This window comes from Thamnophis elegans, chromosome 14 (genome assembly GCF_009769535.1).
Source record: "Thamnophis elegans isolate rThaEle1 chromosome 14, rThaEle1.pri, whole genome shotgun sequence".
Classification (NCBI taxonomy): Eukaryota; Metazoa; Chordata; class Lepidosauria; order Squamata; family Colubridae; genus Thamnophis; species Thamnophis elegans.
Window position 1 is genome coordinate 7,033,721 of NC_045554.1, and position 25,052 is coordinate 7,058,772.

Consider the following 25,052-nt stretch of genomic DNA (forward strand, 5'->3'; position numbering starts at 1 on the left):
TGCAAGTAGAAAAATAGGGACCCCCTTTGGTGGGAAGGTAGCAGCGTTCCATGCGCCTTTGGTGTTGAGTCATGCTGGCCACATGGCCATGGAGACGTCTTTGGACAGCGCTAGCTCTTTGGCTTTGAAACAGAGTTGAGCACCGCCCCCTAGAGTTGGGAATGATTAGCACATATGTGCAAGGGGAATCTTTACCTTTCGAGCTGCCATTTAATATATGATGATGATGATGATGATGATGATGATGATGATCATAATCATGATGTTATGTGTTCAGTTGTGTCCGACTCTCGGCAATTTTATGGGCCAGGTCTCCACATCTTCCAATCTTGCCTTATTTCTTTGAGTTGTTCCCTGCTCTGGCTGGTATCCTTTAGGTAAAATGTAAAGAATGTTTTTCTTACTTGAGATCTGTCCCTTTCTTATGCATATATTGAATGGACATTTTTCCTTCTCATTCTCTGCACAAGCATTAATGAATATTGTACTCTTGACTCAACAGAAAACAAGGAAATCACATTTTTTGTTCTGGTGGAGAGACCACTAAGATTCCCCACGCCCACCCCTCCTACCTCCACTCTCCCTCTGGGTTATGCCTTTCTCTTCCTACCAGTCAAAACCCAGTTTCTTTCCCCCATCTTTTGAAAGCCAATTTAAAGGATGCCAGAAGAGCTTCCATATCCAAAGGCAGCAGTACGAGCATTGGCTATTATTTGCATCCTGCAGTTCATAATGAGGAGCAGATGTTGCATCAGGGGAACCTTTAATTTGAATAAGCAGAGCTGTTGCTCTTGTGGCCTTGAGGATCGCTCCATTCAGGGAGGAAGGAGAACGGTGGCCTTCCAGATGTTGCTAGACAACCTGTTTTGCCATGGCCTATTTTAAATGGGGCTTTGGATGTTGGAGTTCAGCAGGATCTAGGAACTGGGATTCCCCACCCCTGGCAGCTGCTATGCTCATGTTTTAAGCATTGTTGTGGATACGATGGGAAAACAAATGGGGAATTCCCTCTCCATGCGCTTCTGGGTGGATAGCATGATCTATCATTAGAGGTAGTCCTCAACTTATGATTATTATTGCGCTCAAGTGTTTTATTACCACATTTTACAACCTTTCTTGCCACAGTTGTTAAGTGAATTGCAGTTGATATATTCGTAAACTAGTTGTTAAATGAATCTGGCTTCCCTGTGGAGTTTGCTCATCAGAAGGTCGCAAAGGGGGGGATCACTGCCACCGTTGTAAATATGAGTCAGTTGCCAAGCAGCCGAATTTTTATCACAGTTCTGTAACAAATCGTGTGAAAAACGGCTGTGTCACTTTTCCCAGTGCCATTGTAACTTTGAACCGTCACTAAACAAACTGTCATAAGTCAAAGACGGCCTGTATAGAGCCTGCCGCCTTTGGATCGATTCATAGGATAACTGGTAAAAATCTGTGGCCTCTCCTCCCCCCTCCCTTTTTTTTTTTCAGAATTCTCTGGAAAAACATGCAAATCAGATGCAACATTCCAACGTAGCTTGCTTTTCCAGTCATTATTTATATTCTCTTCCTATCTGAAGGGTGTGGAAGCCACATTTAAAATAAAAAAAGAAAGAGAGCACAACACCCTGCCCCCAAGAGGCCCTGGTGTTGATGGGAGTAGTGAATTCAGAGGTGTTTTTGTGCAGTGATTGTTTTGTTTTGTGCAGTGGCTGCTCGCTCTCTATACAACACAATTGTTTGCGAAATCCTGGCTTTTTAGCTTGAAAGTTAGGGCCAGGCTGAGTCCAGTGGTCTTTCCCAGAACGTTCTCCATTTAACCTTCCAATTTCCAGACATCCTTCGTCAGCAATTGAGTTTAAAACATGCTTGGGATAAACACATGCCACCATTCGAAATTAAAAAAAAAATCTCAAAGGGCAGGCTTGATGGATCACAGGGGTATTTTTTTAATGCCATCAGTTTTCCATGTTTCGAAATATCTTCCACTCCATTTCCGTTTGTTCTTTTTAAGCCACAAAACCTATTGGAACCATACCTAAGAATTTCCTTTGACCATGAAGTTATCAAGTACACCCAATCCTTGGGAGGGGAAAAAAAAAATTACGAGCTGATTAGTTGAAAGAACAATTTTGGGACGTTCTAAAAACAACGTTGTGAAGTCTTTGGTGCAAGTTAATTTCTGGTGGCAGAGAAGTTTTCTTTTAATGTGAAACGGGCAACAATTGCAGCAAGTGGTGGTTAAGCAAATATTAATGGAAAGATATTTTCTCCTGCAGCTGGCATTGTGGGGAAAAAAAACAATATTTGCACTCTTTGGGTAGTTTTGCTGAAACAATGGATGCTCTGTCTTTCCCAGTATGGCTCTGGACTCCAGTGGAGGATTGTCCCTTAAATTCTTGAAATACACTTGCGAACCACAGATTTCCTCTGGAAAAAAAAAAATTCCTGGAAGCTTTCTGTTCTTCCTCCTTGATCTTTTAAAAGTCAGGCAGCTCCATCTGTCAGGGAGATCTAAGTACAGGTTAGATCTAAAACTCCGGCTAAAACTACAATCGAGCCCAAGATTTATGTCGCTAAGTGAAACATTTGTTCAGTGACTTTTGCCCCTTGCCACAGCTGTTAAATGAATCATTGCATTTCTTAAAAGTTAGCAACAGGGCTGTTAAGCGAAGTCCATGCGGGAGCTTGACAGAAGGTCGCAAAAGCGGATCCCATCACACACACACACGGGACACTGTGACCGCCATAAAGATGAGTCAGTTGCCAAGCATCCGAATTTTGATCACAAAATTCGGACGCTTGGCAACTGACTCACAGCTGATCACAGCTGGAAGGGCAAGCATGGGAGAGTTTGAATTATAGCATTCTAGAGAAAACGTGCACAAATATTCCAAATAACAGAATTGGACAGGACCTTGGAGGTCTTCTAGTCCAACCTCCCGCTCAGGCAGGAAACCCTCTACCATCTCAGACAAATTGTTGTCCCATCCCTTCTTTAAAACCTCCAGTGATGGGGCACCCGCCACATATAGAGAGAGGCAAGCCATTCCACTGATTGACAGATCTGGAATTATAGACTAAAAGAATTGGAAAGGATTTTGGGAGGTCTTGTAGTCCAATCCCCTGCTCAAGCAGGAAACTCTATACCCAGGATGGCGAACCTATGGTACCTGGAGCCATTTGTCAGGGCATGCCTCCTGAAGGCTCCGGAGGACTAAAAACAGCCCTTGGAGCAAACCGGAAGTCACCGGGGTCATTTTTTGCCCTCCGGAGGCTACAGAGAAGCCTCCTGAAGGTCCCTGAAGCCTCCGGGGGTGGGGTGCGGGAGGCTGTTTTCCCCCTCCCCAGGCTCCTATAAAGCCTCTGGAGCCTGGGGAGGGCGAAAAAAGCTTGCAAAAATGCAGGGGGAGTACCTGTCAAGTGTACATACGCACTGAGGGGTCTGTGTCTTGCATTGCATTATGGGTGCGGCATGCCCGTGCACGCCCCCCTTGTGCTCCCCCCCTTATGGCCCGCGAGCCAGAAAAGGTTCGCCATCGCTGCTCTATACTATATCAGTCAAATAGTTGTCCAGTCTCTTCTTGAAAGCCTCCAGTGATGGAGCACCCACAACTTCTGGAGGCAAGTGGTTCCGCTGATTAATTCTTCTCACTGTCAGGAGATTTCTCCTTATCTCTAGTTGCTCCTCTCCTTGATTAGTTTCCCTCCGTTGCTTCTTGCCCTGCCTTCCGGTGCCTTGGAGAAGAGCTTGACTTCCTTCTCTTTGTGGCAACCCCTGAGAGATTGGAACAGCCTTGGTCCTTCTTTTCATTAAAGTAGCCAGGCTCCAAAGACACCCTGAGCTGCGTCTTTATGGCAACCCATTCTGATACTGCCATGTTGAGGTGTGGAGCAAGGAGAACTGAGGATGAAAAGTTTAATTGAGTTTAATGTGAATGTGAATGGAATTAAATTGGATAGGTCCGACTTCTGGATAGAGGCGTATCAACGATTCATTGAGTTAATAATAGAATTAGGGAGGAAAAGCACATAGTCCCTGTATGCGGGCTCTTTTGCAACATTATACAACAGAGATAAGGGCCCAAACACTTGAGATCACAATGCCATTGCTTTGTTTGGCTACGTTTTGATGAATGCAACCTACCACGCAGGGATCACCCATTGTTTTTAAGTCTTAATCTATAGTTTACATACCTCTTGACAGGATTTATACAGCAAGCTAAGCGAAAGCCAAGCGAATCCCATTACGGGGTTGCAGCCCAGAAAACAACAGCAGAGTTTTTATAACATTGTGCTAAAAGGTGTGTCCGATGCTTCCTTAAGCATTTTTGGAAGAGGCAAGTCTTCCAAAGACAGCTGAAACCACAACCTGCAAATTAACATAGCTGTTGGAAAAAGGTTACTTTGAAGGTGCAAAGCTACCTATGATTCTGCTCTTCTTTACAACAGGATAGAATTCTTTATTGGCCAACAACACTCGTAGTAATAGGATACTAAAGCAACCAACATTTATCATAATAGAATACTAAAAGCATAAATCAGCAATAGCAATAGCAGTTAGACTAATATACCGCTTCATAGGGCTTTCAGCCCTCTCTAAGCAGTTTACAGAGTCAGCATATTGCCCCCACAGTCTGGGTCGTCATTTTACCCACTTCGGAAGGATGGAAGGCTGAGTCAACCTTGAGCCGGTGAGATTTGAACCACCGAACTGCAGCTAACAGTCAGCTGAAGTGGCTGCAGTACTGCACTCTTAAGAACTGCGCCACCTCGGCTCTAACAAAGTTAGTCATAAGAAGCTAAGGACATAGAAGGACAGGTGAGAAGGATAATAAATAATATAGCCATATTAGGTGGCTTAAGGGACCCAGTGGCTCAGTGGCTAAGACGCTGAGCTTGTCGATCAGAAAGGTCGGCGGTTTGAACCCTAGTGCTGTGCCACGGAGTGAGCTCCCACTACTTGTCCCAGCTTCTGCCAACCTAGCAGTTCGAAAGCACATAAAAAATGCAAGTAGAAAAATAGGGACCACCTTTGGTGGGAAGGGAACAGCGTTCCGTGCTCCTTCGGCATTGAATCATGCCGGCCACATGAACACGGAGACGTCTTCGGACAGCGCTGGCTCTTCGGCTTTGAAACGGAGATGAGCAGCACCCCCTAGAGTTGGGAACGACTAGCACATATGTGCGAAAGGAACCTTTACCTTACTAGGTGGTTTGACATCCCAGGGCATAAACACTATTATGGGAATGAGTTGTTTATCAGAGTGATACAGCATTGGAGGGGGGGGGGACTTACAACATTGTTTTAGAGAAGGTCCTTGGCTTCTCTGCATTTTCCATTTCGACATGGGCTCCAGCAATAATTTCTTTTAAAAAAAAAACATGACACTGAGCAGGCTTTTAAGAATGCAGTGGTAAACATTCTTATTATGACATTTAGTCTTGGCTCCAGATTTGGAGAACATTTGCGTTCAAACTTGGGTTATTGGTTTCCCTCTCGTGTTCCAGGACAAGTGTTGTAGATTTTCTAGAGAATGCGAACTGGAAAACTTCCCAGATTGTTTTGGGCATTAAAAAAAAAAAGCATCGTGTAGTCAGTCATGGTTAAGGATTGGGGCTGAATAAACACCAAATTTTTAAAGTTTAACCTTAGAATGGCTTGATTGGTGTAGTGATTCATAATTTCATACAGGAAATTATCATTCTTTGGCATTGTTAAAATACAGGAGTCCCCTTTAGCGACTTCTGACAAGGAAAAGTCATTGGGGAAGCCGGATTCATTTAACAATCGGGTTACTCATTTAACAACTGCAGTGATTCACTTCACAGATGTGACAGGAAAAGTCAAAACACAGCAAAATTCACCTAGCAACAGAAATCTGGGGCTCCGTTGTGGGCGTAAGAACTACCTGAATTATACCTTCCTCCAATTTTACAGTTGTTACTGTTAGGAAATATTTGCAACGTTCCCTCCTGGAAAACCTTTTGCGGAAAATTTCCCCACCCTGTGTCCGTCAGTGATAGCAGCTTGGGGTCGATGCATCTTTTGGGAGCCAACCTTCTAAAGCAAACAATAAAGCTGATTTTTTCCTGGGATGTTCTTGCCGTTTTTGTCGACCTTGTGACACAGATTGCCCCCTGATTTTTTCTGCTGGAGGATTTTCCAGGAATATATTGTTTGGATCTGAAACAGGATAGAGGGTAGAACTGAGTAAACTTGCTGAATATGTAGGTAGTCCTCCACTCATGACCACAACCGAGCCCCCAAATTTATGTTGCTAAGAAAGGCACTGCTCTTTCTTGTCCTGGCTGCTCTTTAGAAGGCCGGATCCTGAAGAGGAAACTCGCAGACTTTGGCCACCTAATGAGAAGGAAGGACTCTCTGGAGAAGAGCCTCATGCTGGGAACGATGGAGGGCAAAAGAAGAAGGGGACGACAGAGAAGGATCTGGCTGCAGTGGTGGGATTCAATTTTTTTTACTACTGGTTCTGTGGGTGTGGCTTGGTGGGCGTGGCAGGGGAAGGTTACTGCAAAATCCCCATCTGCAATGGGAAGGAGAGCAACACCCTGCCAACATCACCCTGCCAACAAAAGTGTTTCTAGTCAAGGCTGTGGTTTCCCCAGTTGCAATGGATGGGATGGCTATGAAGGTTGGACCATAAGGAAGGCTGAGCACCAGAGAATGGAGGCCTTTGAACTCTGGTGCTGGAGAAGACTCCTGCGAGTCCCTTGGACTGCAAGGCCATCCAACCGGTCAGTCCTAGAGGAGATCCACCCTGACTGCTCTTTAGAAGGCCAGATCCTGAAGAGGAAACTCAAAGTCTTTGGCCACCTGATGAGAAGGAAGAAGGACTCCCTGGAGAAGATCCTCATGCTGGGAACGATGGAGAGCAAAAGAAGAAGGGGACGGCAGAGAAGGAGGTGGCTGGAAACAGACCAAAACAGTCAGCGTGAGCCTGAATGGACTCCAGAGGATGGTAGAGGACAGGAAGGCCTGGAGGAACATTGTCCATGGGGTTGCGATGGGTCGGACACGACTTCTCAACTAACAACAACAAGAAAGGCACTTGTTAAGTGAGCTGTGCCCCATTTTACAGCCTTTTTGGCCACAGCTGTAAAGCCAGTCGCTGCCATTGTTAACTGAATCATGTGGTCATTAAGCAAAACTGGCTTCCTTCCTTGACTTTGTCAGAAGCCAGCTGGGAAGGTCACAAATGGTGATTGCTTGACCCCAGGACAGGAGAGCCATCATAAATACACAAATTTTGATCACGTGACCATGGGGATGCTGCAAGCATCGTGTGAAAACCAGTCATACGTCCCTTTTTTCAGTGCCCTTGTAAATTCGAACAGTCACTAAATGAATGGTTGTAAGTCAGGGACTACCTGTATAGTGCCTTCCTCTGTGCAGCTTGAACAAAACAGTTTGTCTTAATTTTTCATTTATTGCTGTTATTAGTTGCAAAGTCGTGTCCAACCCATCGCAACCCCATGGACAATGTTCCTCCAGGCCTTCCTGTCCTCTGTCATCCTCTGGAGTCCATTGAAGCTCACTCCGACTGCTTCAGTGACTCCATCCAGCCACCTCCTTCTGTCATCCCCTTCTTCTTTTGCCCTCCATCTTTCCCAGCATGAGGCTCTTCTCCAGGGAGTCCTTCCTTCTCATTAGGTGGCCAAAGTCTTTGGAAAGAGGGGGATAATAATAATAATAACAACAGCAGCAGCAACAACAACAATAATAATAATGGCACTTGGTTGATATCTAGGACACTGGCAGCAACCCACATCAACCATTCATGTTTAATGAATAAAAATAAGTTTATTGATATCTCTGTTCGTGGAGATGCCAGAGTCGAAGAAAAAGAACAGAAAAAATAATGAAATATCACAACCTGGCAATCGAAACTACACGGCTATGGATGAAGCATGTGACAGTGATACCCATGGTCATCAGGGCACTTGGCACCATGTCCAAGAATTTTACAAGATACATCAACAAATTGCAGCTTCCTGCAATTACACCAGCGGAACTGCAAAAAACTGCGCTACTCGGAACATCTTATTTCATCTTCAGAATCTGGCCTTCTAAAGAGCAGTCAGGGTTGATCTCTAGGACTGACCGGTTAGATGGCCTTGCAGGGATTCGCAGGAGTCTTCTCCAGCACCAGAGTTCAAAGGCCTCCATTCTTTGGCGCTCAGCCTTCCTTACAGTCCAACCTTCACAGCCATCCATTGCAACTGGGAAACCCCCAGTTTTCATTTATACAATACAGCAAAGAAGAGAAGTTGGATGAAATGGACAGATTATAATGGTCTTGGCTGCAGTTGGTGTAATAGAAAAAGGGAAGTTTCTGAATTATCGTTGAGTTTTTTGGGTACTCTATTACTAAAAGCAGATCTCTGCCAAATTCGTGTAGAAAACCCCATGTTGTACTTCTGCAGTATTTGAATTGGGAAATTCCTCTCTTTCTGCACTGAAAAAACTCAGCCTGGTGCTTTTTTTAAAAAAAAGGCATTTCAGTTGTCTAACACACTGCAATCTGTCTACCCAAATCTTCCACTCTTAATAATTTAAAAAAACTTTACTCCTTTCGGATAACTGTGCGGCAATAATCCTGCTTTTTCATTTCCACCACTTAGGATGAAGATATGTTTTAATGATATTTTTTCTCTCTTTTTGAAAGGGGCCGATAGCAGAGTCTCTTTGTGGCTATCAGGCGCCTTGCTGTGTCTTAATTAGGTGCCTGTGGTAGCTTATTTCTTCCCATGATTAAAACCAATGGTAATTGCATAGTAACCCGTATCGGTTTCTGTCTTCAGCTGGTAGCGAGAGACAAAACCACAATTGTCCATTTGTAATTGCACCCATCAATTTGCGGGATGCTCTGGAGCTGAGATTGGAACACCTGTGGGATGCAATGGGCACTCTCGCGAACAGTCTTGATGGCCACTAAAGGTCCCTGCCAACTCCATGAAGGCTGAAATGACATTTGTCGTGTCCAGGGGTCTGCAATCCCCTTTTGTTACCTTCTGACAATGAAAAGTCAATGGGGAAGCCAGATTCCTTTCTTCCTTCCTTCCTTCCCTCCCTCCTTTCTTCCTTCCTTCCCTCCCTCCTTCCTTCCTTCTTTTTCTTTCTTTCTTCTTTCTTCTTTCTTCTTCTCCTTTCTTTCTTTCTCCTTCCTTCCTCCTTCTTTCTTTCTTCCTTCCTTCCTTCCTTCCTTTCTCTTTCCTTCCTTCTTTCCTTCCTTTTTTCTTTCTCCTTCCTTCCCCCCCTCTTTCTTTCTTTCTTTCTTTCCTTCCTTCCTTCCTTCCTTCCTTCCTCCGTCCATTCAATCCATCTGTCTGTCTGTCTATATCTATCATCTATCTATCTATCATCTATCTATCTATCTATCTATCTATCTATCTATCTATCTATCTATCTATCTATCTATCTATCTATCTATCTATCTATCTATGCCACAGAGAATGTTTTCCCCGTCTTTGTCAGGAGTGATTTTTCAGATTTCTCACAACAATAAAGAGAATGAGGGTTTTAAAATCAGCCGCTGAGCTTCCAGGCTAAACCGTGAACACAGGTAGTCCTCAACCTACGACCACAATTAAGCCCAAAATATATGTCATTATGTGGGAAATTTGTTAAGTGAGTTTTGCCCCTTTTCACGACTTTTCTCGCCACATTTGTTAAGCGATTCACTGCAGTTGTTCAGTTAGTGACACAGTTGTTAAGTGAATCTGGCTTCCCCATGGACTTTGCTTTTTGGAAGGTCGCAAAAGGGAGAATCACGTGACCCCGGGACAGGAAGCATCATCTACAATCCAATGTACCTGGAGACTTCAGCTCCCAGGATTTCCCCCCATGACTGTGCTGGCTGTGGAATTCTTGGAACTGGAGTGCAAATATTTGGAGGGCTCCTCCAATTAAGAAAGGCTTATTTTATGAACCATAAAATATTATCTCCTTCTGTGCCTTAATCTGGGTTCAGTCACACTTTGCACTTATGCAGCAGGAAACCTGCAGAGATGCTGAAAATGATCACAGGGTCGTCAAAACTCAAACGCTTAACCAAACGAAAGCTTAAAAATCCTCCGCTATGGAAACCCATTGTCTTTTTTTTTGAGAGAGAGAAAGGAAGTAGCTGTACGGTCAACTAATTTTACTACCGTATTAGGAATGTTCACCTTAGCTTCAAGGCAAGGAAGACTTCCTCCCTTATTTCCCTGCAATCCTTTCAAGCCGACCCCTTTTATTTCGTTGCCAGAAGTCGCATGACATCCATTTGTGGCGTGAGTTGAGTTTTTTCCTTTAAAAAAAAAAAGGCATCGTTCCTCAGCATTGTTGACAAGATTGTGCTTTTTGCAGTGGGTGCCACCAAAGCAGATAGTCCATCTGTTTCTCCATCTGAGTCTTCTCCAGTTGCTTAGGTTTTCTTGCTTTTGGCTAGGAAAAAAAGAAGGAGTGAGCGAGTGGGTGTTAAGGAAGGCTTGACTGGGATTTGATTGCTTGCTTCTTCTTCTTTTTTGTCATATTACTGTTAGTAGGAGTTGTTGAGTGGCTTGGTGGCCTAGTGGTGATGATGCTCACTTCCTACTCGGGATGGTTGAAGGTTCACTCCTAGATAGCGCAGATGTTTCTCTCTTAAGGTGCAGGGGGGAAAAAATCTGCTGTGAACTTCATGTAGGCGTCAGGAAGAGCATCTGGCCAGTAAATGCTCAAGCTTCATCCAGTCGTCCCAAATCTACAGGGCCGTAAAAAAAAAAACCCAGTTAATGTGAGTGTTATTTATCTGATTTATATCAAGTCTCTTATGAAAAGGGTGTATTTTCTCAAGCAGTCTGTAGAAATGAGTCACATTGAAATTATTTTAATAATAAGCAGAGATGACGAGCAACAACATTGCACGATGTGGTTGTATGGCTTGGATGTAGGGACAGAAAGGTGGAGTTATATTATATATAACACTTAATATATATGTATAAGTACAAATATACATATATGTACCAAAACAGACACAAGAAAACATGCCCTTATTTAATCTCAGGCTAGTCAACGTCGACCTGAAACTGAGTGTTACAATTATCTAAGAGATGAACCATGATCAGAATTCAGTTGCCTGACAACTGACTCATATTTATGACATTTTGCAGTGTCCCAGGGTCACGTGATCTGCTTTTGCGACCTTCTGACCAGCAAAGTCAATGAAGAAGCCAGATTCATTTAGCAACCGGGTGACTAATTTTACAACCGTTGTGATTCACTGAACAAATGCGGCAAGAAAGGTCATTAAATGGGCCAACATTCACATTAGCAGCCAAAATTTTGGGCTCTGTTGTGGTCATAAGTTGAGGACTAGCTATAATATCCATTAGCTTTCCTTAATTGCTCATCTTTATGTATCACCGATGTCTCTAGTTCCACTTAGGGGTCATTACACTTTCATTGGTTTTAATAAGACGCAGTGGCTAAGTGGCTAAGACACTGAGCTTGTCGATCAGAAAGTTCGGTGATTCGAACCCCTAGCGCTGTGTAACGGAGCGAGCTCCTGTGACTTGTCCCAGCTACTGCTAACCTGGCAGTTTGAAAGCACATAACAATGCAAGTAGAAAATAGGGACCACCTTTGGTGGGAAGGTAACAATGTTCTGTGTGCCTTCGGCATTTAATCATGCCAGCCACATGATCACGGAGATGTCTTCGGACAGCGCTGGCTCTTGGGCTATGAAACGGAGATGAGCACCGCCTCCTAGAGTCAGGAACGACTAGCACATATGTTTGAGGGGAACCTTTACCTTTTTTTGCTTTAGCATTTTCTGCAAGCACAGGTTCTTCCTTTTAAAATGGTCCCAAACTTTTCTGGCGCCAGGGTCCAATTTTGGAAGAAAAATTGTCTTCTGTGGACGGAGAGGGGATGGTTTCACATGTGAGCATGCTGACGGGTACCGGTCCATGGCCCGGAGGTTGTGGAACCCTATTCTAAAACGTAAATACAGGAGAGAAATTTTTTCTATGTAAGGTTAGGGTTGGGATTTATTTATGCCCTAGTGCTGTGATGGGGAACCTATGGCACGTATGCCAGAGGTGGCATGCAGAGCCCTCTCTGTGAGCACATACGCCATCACCAGCTGTTCTGCTTTCTGGCGTGCACAGGCATGTCGGCCGGCTGGTCTTTGTGGGAGTTGGAGCACCTGAAAAACAGCCCCAAACAACCTGTTTTGGGCCATTTTCAGGCCATTTTTGGAAAATAGCCTGAAAACAGACCGAAAACTGGCCAAAAACCAGGCATCTGTGCACCAGCCAGCTGATCTTCAGGTTTCAGGTGCACATACATGCATGCGCATGCACGCGTGTTCCAGTTTGGGCACTCCGTGCCGAAAAGGTTCACCATCAGTGCCCTAATGTTTACTCATCGTTAGTAGGTGTGGAAATGAAAAAGCAATTAGAGAGGCACCTCCGAGAGCAGGAGTGTAGTAGGTCTTTTACTCCCTCACCAAGGGACACAAGTGTTGTTATTCTTAACAGTGTTTGTCCCCCCCCCCCAGTTGCAACCTCAATTGTTTTTGCACTTCGTTAGTTCATACAGTGAAGGTGTGAGGACATAACACAACTAACCGTTTTTTCACAGTTACAACCGTTCCAGTAACCCCTGTGGTAATGCGATCCAATTTCAGACGGTTGGCAACCGGTTCATAGTTATGACCATAGCTGTATCCCGATCCCCTTTTGCGACCTTCTGACGAGCAAAGTCGGCGGGGAAACCAGGTTCAAAATGCCCAGGTCACCTATTCGCTTAACAACCTGGGCGAGAAATGTCACAAAATGTCGGGAGGGAAAACTCACTTAACAAACATCTCCCTTAGCAACAGAAACGTTTGGGCTCCATTTTGGCCATACGTCGAGGACTACCCGTCACGCTGTTCAACGAATCAGCAACGTAGGGAAGATAAGGAAGGTGTGGAGGAGCAAACTCAAAGGCTGTTGAGGTTTTGTCTTCATGACTTTCGCATATTTGTGGAAAGGAAATTTGTCGGGAAGTTAAGGACTTTACCAGCTTCTGCAGTAGGAATTTCTACAGCTATTGGGGAGGCTGATGAGAACGTTGGAAAAAGTCACATCTGTTTCTCTCTCTTGCGCGTGAGGACTCTAGACCGTCTCTCCAGAATGTTGTTTTTCCAATGACAAGATTTCCACCTAGTAGGGATGAAATGTACCACAGACGATGCTCTTTAATCAGGCTGTCACAACCTGCGGACCTCAGGGACACTAAATTCATAATTTCAAATCCCGTGGAGCACTAATATGACTTAGTGATGGGATGGGGTCCTTCAGGCACTTAGCTTGGCTACCTGTTAGCGGAGAGAGAAGGCTGGGGTCACCCTTGGTTTGCTGCTCCATTGGCAGCTAGGAATCTAGAATACGGCCAAGAATGAAGTTTGTCTTGTAGCCAGCCTGGGCTGCTCGATCGCTCCTGCAAACTCAGTCTCCGAGGGCGAAATTTCACGCACTGCTCACTGAAGCGCCTGGGCTCCAGAGGGGGAAGGGCTGAAGATACTAAACAGGCAGCCAAGCTAAGTGCCTGACGGACACCCCATCTCGTCAGCGAGCGGGGCAATTGCTTTGGCGGGCCATATCCGGCCCAGGGTCCGTAGTTTTGAGGATTCCTGTGTCAGGTTTCATTTAGTGCAATATTTTTAAAAAATGCAAAAATGGAAAGATTTTTCTGCGGACCCCCAAAATGTTTTCGCGGCCCACCAGTTGGTTTCCGCCTGCTTTAAATAGTGACTTCTTGGCTAACCTTGCTGGACTAGAAAAATTAACCAGGAAAGGGTTAGTACAGATCAACTATGCAACCACAATAGGACCAGAATTTCCACCCCTTTACAGTAAGGTTATTAAATGAGTCACACCTGATTTTACAACCATTTTGCTACTGCAGTTGTTAAGTGAATCGCTGAGTCATTAAGAGAATCCAGCATCCCTCATTGGCTTGGCTTGTCAGAAGCCAGCTGGGAAGGTTGCAAACGGCAGTTGCGCGAACGTGGGATACCGCAACCGTTCCCCAGTATGGCTGGCTGGGGAAATCTGGGAGTTGAAGTCCGCGATTCTTAAAAGTTGCCAAGGCTGGACATCCCCGCTTGTAGAAGGTTTAGGGGATTGGAGAGAGGAAGTAGAAGGGAGGAAAGAGTAGGAAAGAGAGGAGGATGGAAAGAGGAGAAGGAGAGAGGAAGGGGAAGTAGAGAAGAGAGGGATGGTAGAGGGAAGACAGGCGGTAGCGCGAACCGTGGGATACCGCAACCGTTCCCCAGTATGGCTGACTGGGAATTCTGGGAGTTGTGGTCCACAGAGGACTTAAAGTCACCAAGGTTGAGAAACAGTGGCCTAGACAGTCACTTGTATGAGATGGTATATTGGTTCCCCTGGTTGAGCAGGGGGCTGGACTAGAAGACCCCCAAGGTCCCTTCTAGCTCTATTCTATTGTAAACATTTTCTGATTTACGCACCCAAATATTGTGGCCGATTGCAAGAAGAAGAATTCCCGTGAAAGCTTTCACTGTCAAAAATGAAGGAGAAAATATAGGTGAGCGTCACGGGGAAACCTCCAATCATTCCCTGCTGGCTTCTTTTATTTTGGAGTTTAATTTTTTACAAGTCTGGACTTGTCTGCTTTGCATGATGAAGCCTTCAGATGAACAGCCATGAGTCACTGGGGCTTGAACCTTCCCCAGCTGGCTTGCAGTTCCTCTTCCTCTTCTCTTTCTAGGTAACAAACTTGTTGTTGTTGTGATAGTCCTCGAACCAAAGGACTGCATCTCACTCCCAAACATATTTCCATGGCTATTGGGCTGGAGCGCAGGGAGTCCTCAACTTACAACACTTCTCTTTAGTGGCCGCTCAACGTTACAACGTTGGCAAAGAAAAAAGAGACTTATAACCATTTTTTCACCCTTACGACCATTGCAGCCTCCCCAAGGTCACGCTTGGCAGCTGGCTCCGCTTAATGACGGTTGCAGTCTCCTGGGATCATGTGATTCCCCTTTTGTGACCTTCTGGCAAGTGAAGTCAAACAGGGAAACCAGGTTCACTTAACGATCGGGTTACTAATTTAACAACTGAAGGGGTTCTATTGTTAATAGAGTCGAGGTGGGCGCAGTGGTTAGAGTGCTGTACTGCAGCCACTTCAGCTGACTGCTATCTGCAGTTCAGCGGTTCAAATCTCACCGGCTCAGGGTTGACTCAGCCTTCCATCCTTCCGAGGTGGGTAAAATGAGGACCCGGATTGTTGTTGGGGGCGATATACTGACTCTGTAAACCGCTTAGAGAGGGCTGAAAGCCCTATGAAGCAGTATATAAGTTGAACTGCTATTGCTATTGCTATAGTAACCAACGTGACACAAAAAGCCGTAAAACGGGGCAAAACTCACGGAACAAATTTCTCACTTAACAACATACATTTTGGGCTCAACGGTGGTCGTAAGATGAGGACTACCTGTACATATAATTACATATAAGGACCCAGATTGTTGGGGGCAAGATGCTGACTCTATAAACCTCTTAGAGAGGCCAGTATAGTAATAGTTATGGTATAGTATAGTAATAGTATAGTAATAGTATGGTAATAGTATAGTTATAGTATAATATAGTATAGTATAGCCTTTATTGTCACTTGTATGAATAAATACAACAAAATTGGTTTTAGCCTCCTGCTGCAATTCATGGCAACAAATCTCAAACAACAAATATTCAAAAGAATAACGCCAATGCAAGTAATTAGGGGAAAAGAAAAACTAGTCATATTTTTTCCACAGGTGTGTGGAGTGATTGTCGTTGTGTTTAAGAGGTCTAAAGCATTGTGAAAGCGATATATAAGTCTAAGGGCTATTGCTATAAATGTGGAACACAGTGTTGTGGATGGGTGAATGACAAGTGCCAAGAATGAGATCGAGTTCCGCTTCCCACCAAAATGTCGAGCCCCCGTCTTCTCCACAGAATCAAATACATTCCAGCAATGTTATGTAACCTCTAAGTTGGTCCAGGGTGGCTACCAAAACACTCTAATTCGAGGGGGCCAACCTTGGCGCTGTTTAAGAACCTGTGGACCTTCAACTCCCAGAATGCCTCAGCCAGCATGGACAACCCCTGCTCTAACGCAAGTCTTGGTCTCTGCTAACAAATGAAGAAGTTATGATTGCAATAATGTTGATGGTCCCTTCAAATATAGCTGAACTCCTTTTTTGCTGCCAGCCTCTTTAGACGACGGCTACTGGTTGTTGTTGCTGCTGCTGTTGTTGAATGCATGCCATTGCTAGAATTTTTTTCCTCTTCTGTTCTTACTGAGTCCTTTTATTTTTGTTTCCACAGCATCCAAAAGGCGCCGATTCCTTGGGAGAAGAGTAGCCTAAATGGTGCGAGTGCCTTCCTGGCTTGGAGGATATCGTGTAAGTCGTGTTTTGGGTTGTTTTGGCATTCAGGAAGTCGGACTAGTCCGTCGTACGGGGATGCTGCCTCCAGTTTTGGGCCAGCTAGCTGAGGATGATGGAAGTCGGATGGGAAGCTGCAGAGGATGTCCATATCTTGCTATCGTGGAAGAAATAGGAACTCTCGGAAATTAAAGTGACCCCCTAACGTCAGTTTTTCATGTTCATCTCAAACATAAAGACATCTGATCCCTTTAGGTAACATCATCAGAGTGCTCTGATGATGTTACTAGTTGGGTAATGAAATGTCTATAAGAAAACAACAAAGCTTGGTGTTGTGGGCCACCAGCAGAGCTGGCCGCAGATTCGGACAGTGAGGAGGGGGGAGGAAGATGGGCCAGTCTGGAGTCTGGGGAAGGCTCTGAGGAGGGCTCTGTGTCGGAGGCAGAGAGGGCCAGGGCCGTTGCCGGTTATCAGCTGCTTCGGAGTCAGGCATCAGTGAGGCAGAAGACAGCTGGAGCTGCTTTCAGCGCGTTCTGTGCGCATGTGCAGAGTTGCCAGACGAGGGAACAGCTAAAGAACAGGGTTCACTTGGGAGTAAGGCCACAGGTGGACAATGAGTGGCCCCTCCAGAGGGAAGAAAAAGGCAGGCGAGCGGGGAGGTTTTGCAGGAGACCATTAGTTCGCTTCATTGGTTCATGACTTCCGAGGCTCCTTGCCACGTTTTGCAGATATCGGCCTGGCAGCTCCCAAGCCAGATGAGGTCTGTGACCGTAAATCCTGCCTTGAAAGACTTTGCTGGATGTGAATGAGCAGAATGCACAGTCAATTAATAAAAGAGGTTTTCGTTGGGACCAGGAGTTGGCTTCAGGCTCTCGGGAAGCCTCAGTCAGAACTCTTCGAGAGCACCAAGGACCTCACAGTCGTCTCCTCCTCCTCCTCCTCCACACTCTTTCCTAGCACTGATGATGTCACCTAGTTGGATAATGAAACATCTACAGGAAAACAACCATCTCAGAGAACACCAAGGAGCCCACGTTCTTCCTCTTTCTCCACCACTCCACAAACCCCATTCCTTTCTAGCATTGATGACGTTCCCTAGTTGGGGCAGTGAAACGTCTGCAAGGAAACAACTAAGCGCAAGAGGAGCATAATAAATATTATGAAGAATAAATATTTTATGGAGACTCATCCCTGGTGGTGGTGGGGATGCTATTCCCAGAAAAGGCCCTCCTCTGGGAAGCTGCCAGAGGATATTCCCTAGTGGATGGGGCCTGGCGCGTGCCTCTTCAGTTGGGTCTCACATGACGGGTAGATAGAACCAGACAGAGACAGCCCCAGGCCATGAATCCATGCTTTGTGAAGCAATAGGGCACAGTTAATACTTGAATTATGGCACCTTCCTCATTGTATCTATTCTCTTCCCCAACCACAAAGCACGTAAGTGAAACCCAGCTGGATTAGGCTCTGTTTAATCCATTGTCTTCCCAAACAGCCAGCTAGATGCCTCTGGGAAGCGCACGAGGCAGGGTAGGACGCACCAGGGGCCTCCTCCCACCCCCACCCCCCTACTCCTGTTCCCTAGCAACTAGTATTGAGAGAGATGCTGCTCCTGATACCAAGAAAGCACATCGCCATTGTGAACTAGTAGCTATTGATAGCTGCGTTGTCCGTGTCAATCTCGGCTCCCTTTTAAAGCCACGACCCGTTCGGTGGCGGCTTAGCTTGTCACTCAGCTCGCTAGCCCCCCGGCTGCTGCTTGCAATTCCCGGAATGTCAGCCAGCGGAGCTTCCTGGAAGCTTTTCCGATACGCCCTCGACACCTGCAGAGAGAATTAAAGTGTCTCTTCTGGCAGGGCTGAGTTTTAAAGCTGTCCCAAAGGTGTTTTTCTTTTTTCTTTTTTTCCCAAGAGGCACTGGACTTTCTGGTTTGTCTCGGATGACGTTTCGCTTCTCATCCAAGAAGCTTCTTCAGCGCTCAGATTTTGCTTCTCGGAGTGCTGAAGAAGCTTCTTGGGCGAGATGCAAAAGGTGGGTTGCCAAGGGCCCTAATTTGGACCGCATGACCCTGGGGATGCCGTAACAGTCGTAAGTTCAAGGACTGATTGTATTTTCAGTGCTGTTGTAACTTCAAAGGTCAATTATATCCCTAATCTAGACACACATTTATAATATTTTTAGAGTATAATATTTTAACACTTAATTCCCACAGCACTGTCTCTTTTCTCATCTTCCTGCTATGTTCTCCTGTTGGTTTTTTATGGTTTATCAATTGTTCTTTGTGACTTACGATTAATGATTGTAACTATGCTAATGACCTAGGACTGACCACTTGTTGCTTGTATGTACACTGTGAGCTTACGCACCAGAGACAAATTCCTAATAATTCTCTATTCTATTCTATTCTATTCTGTTCTGTTCATTCCATTCTCTATTCTACTCTACTCTACTTCTATTATTTCTATTCTAATTTCATTCTATTCTACTCTACTCTGCTTCTATTATTCCTAATTTCATTCTATTCTATTTCTATTATTTCTAATTCTATTCTATTTCTTTCTCTTTCTATTCTCTTTCTATTTATTTCTATTCTATTTCTTCTCTTTCTATTCTCTTTCTCTTTCTTTCTATTTCTATTCTATTCCATTCCCATTCTAGATTTCATATTTGATATGTATGTATGTATGTATGTATGTATGTATACATACATACATACATACATACATACATACATACATACATATATATATATATATATATATCTCTTTTAAATCAAAATGTGTTGAGAATGTGCCATGTGATAATATGAACGGATGCATGCCAAGGGATTAAACGAAGGATTGATCCTTTCTTCCCCTCTTCCACCTATCTTTCTCCAGGGTGGCCAATTCCCACTGAGAGCATGCAGAGGCCCAGGCAGCACCAGTGGGGCAGGCGTGTGACGGCGTGGGGGCTGCTCTAACCACTGGGCGCGCTACAATATGGGCCAGTGCGTCACCAAGTGCAAGAATCCTTCTTCCACTCTGGGTAGCAAAAATGGCGACCGGGAGGCCCACGGCAAAGCTCACGGGAAGCGGAGCACCAATCACAAGGAGGAGCTCAACCAGGTTGGCAGGAAACCCTCTGGAGATATCCTGGTCAACGGGACGAAGAAAGTGGAAGCGGCTATAGAATCCAACCCGCCTCCCACTTCCTCTGGAGATGCCCGCAAAGAGTCCGTCTCGGGCTCCGAGGAATCGTTCCTCCACAGAACTGAGGAATTGTTCAGGAGGTACAAGGACGAACGAGAAGACGCCATCTTGGAGGAAGGCATGGAGCGTTTTTGCAACGACCTCTGTGTTGACCCCACGGAATTCAAAGTGCTCGTGCTGGCTTGGAAATTCCAAGCGGCTACTATGTGCAAATTCACCCGGTAAGTCCTGGCGTTGCCGTTCCGAAACCACGGGGCTGCCCGGTCTCTGGAGCCACCCCCCCATTTGAGAAAATGGAGGTCCCAAGGGGGAAAACGTGCGGTTAGCAATTTGAAGCTCGGTCATTGAGGCCACTTGGGGGTTTATCTGTGCCCTCAGGGTCAGATTTGCAAATGTGAGTGGGACTTCCTGGGAACTGTGGAAAGGATCTTTTTTTCAAGAGGCAACTGGTTTTCTTTGAAGACGTTTCTCTTCTCATCCAAGAAGCTTCTCCAGCTCTGAAGAATGGAAGGATTTATACTCCTTGCAGACAGCTGGTCCTTTGCATTCTTTTAGAGAGTCAGTGAAGCCACTTGGTATGTCAAGGCGACACCGATGGAAAGACGGTGTTGAAACAAAGTGTTTTATTTTTTTCTTACATATTTTAACTTATTTTATAAACAAAGTGTTGTCCCGGTTTTTCCCCTTTACATCTTACGTTATGCGTAGTTTATTTTACATCATATTTTCATTTCACACTTCAGTCATCTATTTTCTTTCCATATTTTCCAGCTTAACTCTAATTTCTCTTAATATATCAACAATATCATTATTGTTTATATATTATCTAGCTTAATGAAAAGTTTAGTTTAATGAAAAGAAGGACTAGGGGAGACATGATAGCAGTGTTCCAATATCTCAGGGGTTGCCCCAAAGAAGAGGGAGTCAAGCTAATCTCTTTTACCCCTGAAAAGCGTTCGGAGACTGCAGCTAGTCCAGAATGCAGCCGCGCAAGCGATATTGGGTGTACCAAGATACACCCATATTACACCTATCCCCCGCGAGATGCACTGGCTGCCAATTGGTCTCCGAACGCAATTCAAGGTGTTGGTCATTACCTTTAAAGCCCTACATGGCTCAGGACCAGCGTATTTGCGAGACCGCCTACTGCCACATACCTCCCAACGGCCGATAAGATCCCACAGGGTGGGCCTCCTTAGGACGCCGTCAGCCGGACAGTGCCTGCTGGCGGGGCCTCGGAGGAGGGCCTTCTCTGTGGCTGCTCCGACCCTGTGGAATCAGCTGCCCCCAGAGGTCCGGACCTCACCCACTTCATGCCTTCAGAAAAGCTGTCAAAACCTGGCTGTTCCGGCAGGCCTGGGGCTGTGACCTTATTATGTAGGGTCCAGCCCCAATTTGAACGTATGCGTGTTGGAGAATTTTAATTTTTATTTCTATTGTGTGTAACCGCCCGAGTCCTCCGGGATTGGGCGGTCTATAAATCTAATAAATTAAATTAAATTAAGGCACCTGAGGGAAGAACAAGAAGCAATGGGTGGAAACTAATCAAGGAGAGAAGCAACTCAGAACTGAGGAGAAATTTCCTGACATTTGGAACAATTAATCAGTGGAACAACTTGCCTCCAGAAGTTGTGAATGCCCCAACACTGGAAGTCTTTAAGAAGATGTTGGATAGCCATTTGTCTGAAACAGTGTTGGGTTTCCTGCCTAGGCAGGGGGTTGGACTAGAAGACCTCCAAGGTCCCTTCCAACTCTGCTATTCTATTGTATTGTATTATTTGCCTCTCCAAGTTAATCGAATTTAACATTTCATTTCCATCCATTATTCTGTTTTACTATCAATAACATATATCCTCAAATTTAATTTTGTAAAGTAAGCATTTCTCTTAGTTAATTATCCACATTTAATAGTATTGATCTATTGTCCTCACATCATATTAGCTATATACTATTGGCAATATTTACCATATTTCATTCTATTCTACCAATAAATCCTTTTCCTTCTTTCCTCCTTTCAACCATTTTCTCTTAGTCTCTCAGGAACTTCACTTCTCTTCTATTCTCTTCTGTCCACCCATTCGCCTAGTTTTTCCTTTTTCTTTTTTTCCAATTTCCATATTTTTTCTTCCGTCAGATGAAAAGACTGTGTTGTAAAAAGGAGAGGGGGTGTCATATCCCTCCCCCTTGTTGAGAGAAGACTGTTCACTTTTAACACAGATGGGTTCTTTTACCCCTCTTTCAAACCAGTGGTCCTCTCTGTCCAGAACATGGACATTCTTCCCCATTCAGTCAGAACCGAGGAAGCTTCTTAGATGAGAAGTGAAACATCTCCAAGAGAAAGAAAACCACACAGAAAGCCCAGTTGCCTTTTGGTGGGGGGGGGGGGGGGGTAAGGGGGGAAGCACCCTTGGGACAACCCTGATCTGGATGACTGAGACTCTCCAGAGGCATTGATTTGAACTATTGAAAATCCAATCTAAGTTGGTGCCTTCCCTCCTTTCCCCCCCCGTCCCTTTACACTATATTCCCTCTTTTTCCCTTCCTCTCTTCTTACTTTTACATGTTTTTTTTTCCTTTGCCTTTTATACTTTGATAAACTACCGTATTTTTGGACTATAAGACGCACCTCCCCACCCCACCCCCCTAAGAGTGTGGAAATGTTGGTGCGTCTTATGCACAGAATGCAGCCATCTTTGGCCTCCTGAAGCCTGCTCCTGCATCCCGTTTTTGAGAAAAATGGGCCGTTTTTCAAAAAAAAGGGGGGGGTGTTTTTGCCTTTCCCCAGCCCTGCTGAAGCCTGCAGAGTGATGCTGGGGAAGGCAAAAACTTTTTTTTTCCTTACTTACTTCTTCGCAATCTTGGTGCGTCTTATACACCGGTGAATCTTACAGTCCGAAAAATACGGTAATTAGAAAGTTTTAATTGTGCAAGATCAAACCTAACCGGCACCTTCCCTCCCTGCCCCCAGGACGGAGTTTTTCGAGGGTTGCAAAGCAATAAACGCGGACACCATCGACGGGATTTGCGCCCGTTTCCCCAGCCTCTTGAACGAAGCGAAGCAGGAAGACAAATTCAAAGACCTCTACCGTTTCACGTTCCAGTTCGGCTTGGATTCCGACGAAGGCCAGAGGTCGCTCCACCGGGAAATAGCCATCGCCCTCTGGAAGCTGGTTTTCACGCAGAACAAGCCTCCCATCTTGGACCAGTGGTTACACTTCTTGACCGAGAACCCTTCGGGATCAAGGGCATCTCGCGAGATACCTGGAACATGTTCCTTAATTTTACTCAGGTCATCGGGCCGGACCTCAGCAATTACAGCGAGGACGAGGCCTGGCCCAGTCTTGACACTTTCGTGGAATGGGAAATGGAGCGGCGGAGGAAGGGGAGGAAGAAGAGGGGGGTCCCACCCGCTTGGAGGATTTACAGACAGCGTCCCTGTGTACAGACCATCACGCGGCCTGACCGTTTCGACAGCGGCAATTGTTCCTCCCCTCCCCGCTCCCCCCTTCATGGCCCGTAAGCTCAGAACTCCTCTGGAATTTACAGACTTCTCCAGACTTTTTTTCTACTTTACACCTTTCTCTGCCTTGTATTTTGAAAGGGCTTTAAAATGCTGTATCCATATTTTAGGCACTTTCTTTCAAAAAATTGGGTTATTCCCCTTCCTTCTCTCCTTGAAATGTTTAATTCTTCCCTTCCCTTCCCTCCGGTTGAGGTTAAATGATTTTTATTTCCAAATGGTTTTCAGGCTGGTATGCTTCTTTGCCCACAGGTTACACAACTTTCAAAGGAAATTTATATATATATATGTATACAGTATACAGTATACAGTATATAGTATACTATATATATATATATATAATATATATATATATATATATATATATATATATATATAATATTATATATATATATATATCTTCTTTTCCTGGTGAGGTTAAATTAACATCACTAAATTATTACAGTGCCAGATTGAATTCTGCGTATTTTTTTTTTAAAAAAAACAGAGCAGGCCTATACTGTGTGTAGTGCTGTTTACATTGTTGATTTTTTTTTTTTAAAGGTTGTGATAATTTTAAGATTTATACCACGATTGATAACAGCATAAAACTGTTCAGGCAAATGTGTTTAAAATTCCCAGGCAAAACAAACTATGTTGAAAGCCATGAAAGCAGCATTGTACTGTTACCATTGTTTGTTGTGGTTGATTTGTAGCAGGGCTAATTCTGGTTGCAAAGTTATCCTAAAAAAATACGAGTTGCAGGTGTAGTTATAAAAGAAGAAACAGACATTGCGATCGCCGAACTCAAAATATATTACCCACTTAGCTTTTGTTAGCCTCTGCTAACATCCTCAGAGTGTGAAAACTACCATTGAAGAGATATCTGCCTTTATACATCATCCATCAATTTGGCCAGTAGGCCCATCCGCCGCCTCCCTCCTGTAATTATTAGCTTTGTCATTTTTTACTTCCGACATGTTAATTGATGGAGGCTTAGCTCCCCTCCTTTCCTCCCAACTGTGCTCGATGGGGGAGGAAAGAATAGATGCTAAGCTCCATCGATTACAGGAAGGGCCTATTTGCCAAATTGATGAATGATGTATAAAGGCAGATATCTCTTCAATGGTAGTTTTTACACTCCGAAGATTTTAGCAGAAGCTAACCAAAGCTAAGTGGGTAATATATGTTAAGTTCTGGAGATTGCAATGTCTGTCTCTTCTTTTATGTCAGCTGGTCAATTGATCAATTTTTGGGCCATCAGCCACAATAGTAGAGCATTAAACACCCAAGATTCTCAGAGGTGGTGAGAATTACAGTGTGTCCTTTCTTATTTCCAGTTATCCTGTTCACTCCCTTTCAACATGGCAACTTTAATAATCGTGGACTTCAACTCCCAGAATCCCCCCCACTCCCCAGCCAGCATGGAATTCTGGGAGTTGAAGTCCAGGCATCTTAAAAAGTCGCCATATTGGGAAACTCCGTGGTAAGGCTTGTCACGTAGAAAATGTGTCCAGCCCAAATGAGAATAAAGAGGGTTGTCCTCCCCCCACAAGCCACACTGCCTCAAAGGGGACGTTTTAACTTGCCAAATTTTGGCATTTTTGAATATTTTTTTTGGGTGGTGGGGGAAAGCAGAAATTAGGTTGGGCAGGCCAGTGGGATCACAGCCTTTCCCTGAAGAACAACTGCTGCTAATCTTGGTGACTTTTAACACTTGTGGACTTAAACTCCCAGAATTCCCCAGCTAGCATGGCTGGCTGGGGAATTCTGGGAATTTGAAATCCACACATCCCTAAAGTTGCTATGATTGAAAAAAAAACTCTAGTTTAGACCCCCTCTCCCAAGAAGGTGGGGTATATTTCTTGGCAGTTTGAATCCTTCAAAATGGAGACTTGATTATGCAGAATTGTCTGCCCCACCAGGATGGTAGGTGAGTGGGCTCAAGGCAGTGGGGGAATAAAG

The 25,052-nt window shown here is 44.8% G+C and overlaps 1 protein-coding gene across 1 annotated transcript; it reads left to right on the plus strand.

Moving 5' to 3' along the window:
- The first annotated feature begins 16,379 nt into the window (after nt 1-16,379).
- On the plus strand, nt 16,380-23,430 carry DCUN1D3 (defective in cullin neddylation 1 domain containing 3). The gene is given in 5 exon segments (XM_032231411.1): nt 16,380-16,418; nt 19,277-19,809; nt 22,557-22,819; nt 22,822-22,970; nt 22,973-23,430. Coding segments are annotated over 4 exon segments (921 nt in total). The 5' UTR covers nt 16,380-16,418; nt 19,277-19,378; the 3' UTR covers nt 23,051-23,430.
- The last annotated feature ends 1,622 nt before the right edge of the window (nt 23,431-25,052 follow it).